Genomic DNA, 7,396 nt, shown 5'->3' with positions numbered 1-7,396 from the left:
GGCTATAAATTTGACAAATACATTGTAGAAATTCAAATTTGTAATGGAAAATATCTTGAATATCATTCTCATCTCAAGTATACTTTATCAAAAATATGTTTATTATTTATTTTTGTAATTCACTTGCTTCCACATTAGAAAAAATATTTTTTTATATTGATTCATGATAACTTTCAAAGGCACATATAAATGTCCCAGTTTATTCTCTGAAGTGTTTCCAGACTGTACTTCATTAGTACATTAATGTCACTTCCTTTTTCCTTATTGATTCAAGATTCATACTACTTATGTTTAAAAGAAGAATTTAAAGTTTACTCATAGTTTTAGTCTCTTTGCACTTTTAATATCTCATGAGAAATTTTTTATTTAAACATCAAACACTTATCCCAACTCATAAGCAAAATTCACAATGCTTTTTGTGAAAGCATGAACATACTCTGAGTTTTGATAAAGTCATGATTAAGCACAGTGTATTTCTCCTTAAGGCCATTATGAAACTACATGAATCATAGTCCAGGAGTAAAGAATTGTTTAGGAGGTGACACTGACTGAAAGACCACTGATGCTATTTTATTCAGCATGACTTTACAATAATTGAATTAGGCATATCAAATTTATAATTTATTAATTGTTCTCATTACTTAACACGGTGAATCAACTGGAAAAGAACTTCTGTTTTCTTTCTGTATTTTCACAAATATGTACCCAAGTTGGTACATATTTGAGGATCCAACTTGATTATAAAATGATTATACAACTTGATTATAAAATTTTAACATACAATGTGATTATGAAAGTGCTAGAAATGAAACAAATCTGGCAAGGACATGATTTATGAACTTGGAATATATGAGCATTATTAGAGAAACCAATCTAAAATTACTACAATCATTAAACTATTTCATTTGATATCAATGAGCTTTCAGTTTGAAGTAAAAATGCTTCTCAACAGCTTTTTTAAGGCTCCCTTTACATCCTTATTCCTTAGGGTATAGATGAAGGGATTCAGTGTAGGAGTTATTACTGCATAAAAGAGAGCCATGAACTTGGGTTGTTCCCTTGTGATGGATGAAGAAGGCTGAAGGTACATGCTAATGGCTGGACCATAAAATAAGGAAACTACAATAAGATGAGAGGAACATGTCCCAAAAGCCTTTCTCCTTCCTTCAGAAGATTTAATTCTGAGTACTGCACATCCAATATTAACATAAGAAGCAAGAATTAAGCACAGAGGAACAGCCAGTATGAAAATGCATACCACGGAAAGTGCCAGCTCATTAGCCTCCTTTTCACCACAGGCAGTCTTTATGAGAACTGGAATCTCACACAGTAAGTGATCCAGTTTATCAATGCCACACAGTGGCAATTGTAATGTAAGTGTAGCCTCTGAAAAAGCAAAGATCACTCCAGTTAACCACATAATAGACACTAACAATATGCAAACTCGTTGATTCATGATGAGAGTGTAGTGGAGAGGTCTGCAGATAGCCACATAGCGATCAAAGGACATAATAGCCAAAAGCAGACATTCTGTGCCTCCCATTATGTGAAAGACATAAAGTTGAACAACACATCCAATGTAACTAATGGTCTTTCTAGAGCTTCTAAGATTAAACAGCATCTGAGGCACAATGCTTGTAGTGTAGCACATGTCCAGAAAGGAGAGATTTGTGAGGAAGAAATACATGGGGCTGTGAAGACGGGGTTCTAAGGTGGATACAAGAATTATGGCAATGTTCCCAATCAAAGCTGTAGGGTATGTTATCAGAAGAATAATGAAGAGAGGGAGTTCCAGCCATGGATGATCAGAAAAGCCCAGTAGAATGAATTCTTCTGGGTAGCTTTCATTGATTACTGCCATTCTCCTTTGATTTCTTTTACCTACAGTTTGAAGTGCCATGTCAATTTAAAACAATAAACATATAGAATAAAGAACAATTATTGAAAATTGAGAGAAGTGCCAGTCACATATAAAGAAAAATTCAAAAGAATAGCAGTTTTCTTGTTGTTCTTGGAATCTGGAGAGATGACTTATTAGCTAGTGTTCTTCTAGAAGGCCCAAGTTGGATTCCCAGTACCTATAATGAGTGACACACAACTACCTGTTTCTCCAGCTCCAAAAAATCCAATGCCCATTTCTCTACTTGTGAGCATATATCTCCCCCACACAAAAACACACATAGGCATAAACAATAAAAAATTTACAAAGAATTAACTCTAGCTTTAATCACACAAACTCTAAAAGCCAAAACAGTATGGATTGACCTATTTTAATTCCTTAATAAAAATTTTTTCCAAATTGGATTGCTGTGTCCAAAAAGATATTATTCATAGCTAAAATACAAAAATTAAAAAATTCATGATGAACACTAAAGGAATGTCTGATATGAAGCCAGTGCTACAGAATATTCTTTCAAGAATTCTACTCACAGACATCCATCCATCCATATATCCATGCATACATGCAAACATAACACCACTGTGAGTATACAGAAAAGCATGAATCTCAGTAGTAAAGTAATAAATTCTTATATAAAGATTACAGTAGAGAGTAAATTGGAAGCATGTGGATCATGGGAGAGGGTAGAAGGGGAGGAGGAAGGGAGGGGAGTGGTAAAATACATACTGCCCAATATAAACAATAAAACTGATTAGAGAAGAACCCAACCTTACACAAATGAAAATATGGTGGAAAATTGTACATACCTTTCAGAATTAACTAGGAGTTAATAATCTCAATCCTCCAATTAAAAGGCTAGCAGACTGGAGTGAAATACAGGAAACTATTGTTTTCTGCATATAAGAAACACATCTCATTTGCAAAGGGAAACAGAATAAAAGTGAAATTACAAGAAAATAAACCCTAAAAGCAAGCAGTATTAGTGATTATAAAAGATAACTCTGTATTTATAAGTGGAACAATCCAATGGGAGTGGATCATATATACCAACTGTTGGCATACCCAATTTCATTAAGGAGTACTTAACCAAAATAGATTAGCAGATTCTAACATGATGACAGTAAGTGGCTTCAATAATACATTGTCAATAACAGATTGCCCATCCAGACAAAACAAAACAAACAAACAAAACACCAGTAAGAACACATCAGAATTGAATCAACCAGGAATTAAAAGAAGTTCATGGAATGTTTTACTGAAACAGTCACAGGATAAATATTCTTTTCAACAGCCATTGATGGTTTTGTAAAATAAAACATATTTTAGAACATAAAGCATGTCTTCATGAATGCGAATATTTAACTAATCTCATATCAAATTATAGTGGAATATAATATAGATGAACAGAAATAGAAATTGTAGAAATTATACCAAAGTATGATGATTAGACAACACATATTTAAATAAGTGTTATCATGCATGGGAGAAATTAGAACCTCGAAACCTGTAACCTCGAAAAAATTAATTTTAAGACTAATCACTTTCAGTGTTCTTCAAAGTACTTAACTAAGGAGAAAAAAAGGTGCAGTACAAGAGTCATCATATAAAACTAGCAATACCCTGATACTCAAACCAGTTCATAACAAAGCAAAGTGGAAAAATATAAACATCATGATTAAGTAGAATTCACTGTAGGAAATCCAATATGGCTTGACATATAAATAAATAATTATAATATCACATATCAGCAAGAATAAAGGGCAGGGCTCAGATAATTATCTCAATAAATGCATGGAAATACTTAAACAAAAACATAATGTCTCTTAGTAATAAAAGTACAAAGGGCACGAAGAATATAAGCACCTTCCCTTTACTCAATAAAAGCTATAGTGTGGCAAATCTGTAGCAAACATGATGGAGGAAGGTCATTGGCTAATAAAGGAACTGCCTTGGCCCATTTTATTGGTTAGAGGATAGGTGGGAGGACTAGGCAGAACAGGACGCTGGGAGGAAGAGGAAGTGAGCTCAGTCTCGACAACTCTCCTCTCGGGAGCAGACGCCTGGGAGAGATGCCATGCCCCGCTCCCGGGATGAAGCTCCGACCCAGGATGGACATAGGCTAGAATCTTCCTGGTAAGCGCACCTTGGGGTGCCATACACAGATGATTAGAAATGGGCTAAATTAATATGTGAGAATTAGCCTAGAAGAGAATGGGCCAAGCAGTGTTTAAAAGAATACAGTGTCCATGTAATTATTTCGGGCATAAGCTAGCCGGGCAGGCGGCTGGGGTGTTGGGGATGCAGCCCCGCCGCCTCTTAATACTTCATATGGCGCCCGACGTGATGGACTAAACCCACTTAAAAAACCTGAGAAGGCTTAAAAATAAGGGAGAGAGACTTTAACACAGATTTTTGCTGTTTGTTGGTGGTGTGCTGTAGAGAGATTTCCTGATTCTGCAACAGTAGCAGAAAAAACGCTGTGTCATTTTAAAGCGCGACTTCCTGGGGCTGTGCCTCCATTGCGATCTCTGTCTGGCTCCTGCGGGAGACAGAGCTTTTGAATAGAGCATTTGGAGTAAAGTGCTATGATTTGTTTGATGGCAACTAGACTCGCTGTGTTCTCGGGTCTGCTCTGCTTGCTAGCAGCAAGCAAGCGCCTCATCTGAGAGGCTTCCTGACTCAGCTTCAGCTGCAAAACCCTGCAGCTCTTAAGAGGTCCTGCCACGAAACACTTAAACGGTGTTGACGAAAAGGTGAACACATGCTTTTCGGTTCTCAGCCATAGCAGGAAAAAAGCTGTGCCGTTTAAAAATGCCAGCTTTCTGGGCTGTCCTGCCATGGCAAACTCTGACTCTTTTACGCAGGCGGTTTGTGCGGTTTGCAAGCACAGGCTGCTGAAGCTCGCTTGCTGGCTACAGCCAGTACCTCAGCCATGAGGCTGGAAAGCTAAGGAATGGGCTACATCTAGCTGGCAAATCAACGCCTTTAATCCTACTGATATTGCTTGGTAAATTAAAGACTCATGTGGTCAGAAAAAGAGAGATATACAGTAAAGAGAGATTCAAAGACAGAGAAAATTTCTAAATGATTTGAAGTGTGTTAAAAATATATGCAGACTAAAATTTAAAGTTGTTAAAGCAAAAAAAAAAAAAGGAAGAGAGTTGTTGTGTGTGGTACACACCTTTAATCCCAACACTTGGTAGGCAGAGGGAGATAGACCTCTGTGACTTCAAGGTGTGGTAGCACACGCCTTTAATCCCAATGCCTGGGAGGCAGAGACAGGCAGATCTCTGAGAGTTCAAAGACAGGCTGGTCTACAGAGTTACTTCAGGTCAAAGATACAGAGAACCTGTCTCAAAAAGCAAAAAGTTAAAAGTAAAAATAAACAAAATAGAGGTTAAAACAAAGCTGTACAAAGATGGAAAATACACAGAGAATTTTGATACTGTATGCTATTATGCTCTCTTTGAATTATTTGAATGCTGAGGAAGGAGCAACAGCTGCTAAAAGATATTTATTTATAAATGCTGCTGAACTAATCCAACATAGATATTTTGAATTTGGATCTAAGGATATGATACTTTGGAAAGGAGTTTGTTATTTTGTTTTCACAGAGGATGAGACCCTGTTCATTTCTTCTATTCCGATTTGGTATGATGGACCACGCCCTCCTGAAGGGTTGCAGTGAACATCTTCAGAAAATTGCTTTGCTCAACTGCCAACTGAGATGAAACTAGCACACAGGTTACACCATGAAAGACCTAATTAACGACGCCCCCATTCAGCAGGAAGCAGTTTGGAGAGAAAAAACTGTGCCCATGTTCCCAAATATGGTTTATAAACGTCCTTTTACATTTAAAGGGGAATATGATATTGATATGAATAATTTGCATTAGTATAAATTTTACTTTATTGATAGAGATTTAAGGTCAATTTTGTTATATGTATATGTATTTCTGATGTTGATTAAGGTATTGAGATTGTGTAGTTCATTATTAAAATGTAATGTATAATTAGGAAATATAGGTTGTTGATGGATAATCATAAATAATAGTCAAGTTTGTAGTCATGTTAGTTAATATTTTCTAGATGTGCATAGATATATTTTAGATAGGCATTCTTCATATTTTTCAAAGATTATAGAATATGGCATTTTAATGTTTTAATAACAGAGGACTTTTCATGACAATGAGACACTCTGCTCCTGGCAGCACCAATCTACTTCAAGAGGAAGATGAGCATCGAAGAGGCTCGTTATGGTGTTTGATAGCCATTGGGGCAAGAAACTGCTCTTGTCTGGATGATTACATAAACTGGACACAGAGAACCCACAGAGAGAGGACTACTGAACTTGCCTAAGGTGAGATGATCTTTCGGGGTTCCTGATTCATGAAAGAGTCTGCGAGACATTCTGCAGGACACAAGAGATAGTGACTGAACTGACTTTGAATTTTCCTGCTTTATGGAAATGTCTGCTGGATACCATGGGCCTGAAGGCTGAAGGTGGATGCCCCAACAGTACAGAGGAACTTTGGGTGACTGTCCAGGCAGCAAGATGTCTCTGTCATTTCTAGAGTTTTAAAAGTTGCTTTTTTCTTGTTTGCTTAGGTAGTTTTGTATCTTTCTGGAGTCTTTGATGGAGTTAAGAATAGTTAGTTATAGTTTTCCTTAGTTATGATAAAGATTATTGTAACTTTTACTTGATAACTGTTTTGTTATATGTAATTTTGCTATGTTAAAGTTAAAGCCTTTTTTTTTGTTTAAACCAAAAAAGGGGAAATGATGGAGGAAGGTCATTGGCTAATAAAGGAACTGCCTTGGCCCATTTTATTGGTTAGAGGATAGGTGGGAGGAGTAGGCAGAACAGGACTCTGGGAGGAAGAGGAAGTGAGCTCAGTCTCGACAGCTCTCTCCTCTCGGGAGCAGACGCCTGGGAGAGATGCCATGCCCCGCTCCCGGGATGAAGCTCCGACCCAGGATGGAAATAGGCTAGAATCTTCCTGGTAAGCGCACCTTGGGGTGCCATACACAGATGATTAGAAATGGGCTAAATTAATATGTGAGAATTAGCCTAGAAGAGAATGGGCCAAGCAGTGTTTAAAAGAATACAGTGTCCGTGTAATTATTTTGGGGCATAAGCTAGCCGGGCAGGCGGCTGGGGTGTTGGGGACGCAGCCCCGCCACCTCTTAATACTACACCAACATTATACTCAACTGGGAAAATCTGAAAGCATTCTCTATAATATGAGATATAAGATGATATATATGAGATATAATATGAGATATATGAGAATATAAGAGAAGACTTGACCTCATTTTGAATATTGTGGATGAAATCTTGGCTGGATCAGTAAAGATGAGAAAGTAATAAAAATATTATTTTTTATTAATAATAAAATATTATTTTGAGAAAACAATGAAATTATAATTTTTGGATAATAGGATCACATAATTATAAATCCTTAAAGATTCAACCAGAAAACTCATATACAAAAA

General features: G+C 36.7%; 1 protein-coding gene across 1 annotated transcript; it reads right to left on the bottom strand.

The window, feature by feature from the left end:
- Positions 1-922: 922 nt before the first annotated feature.
- Positions 923-1,861, bottom strand: LOC121465327 (olfactory receptor 2B11-like). Its single transcript, XM_041678543.1, has one exon. It carries the CDS (start codon positions 1,859-1,861, stop codon positions 923-925), a length of 939 nt encoding a protein of 312 aa, XP_041534477.1.
- Between the last annotated feature and the right edge of the window lie 5,535 nt (positions 1,862-7,396).

Source organism: Microtus oregoni, unplaced genomic scaffold, assembly GCF_018167655.1.
Source record: "Microtus oregoni isolate MIOR12 unplaced genomic scaffold, Mior012 000030F_ref0000283, whole genome shotgun sequence".
NCBI lineage: Eukaryota > Metazoa > Chordata > Mammalia > Rodentia > Cricetidae > Microtus > Microtus oregoni.
Note: the sequence above shows the minus strand (reverse complement) of the source record. Positions and strands in the feature narration are given on the sequence as shown.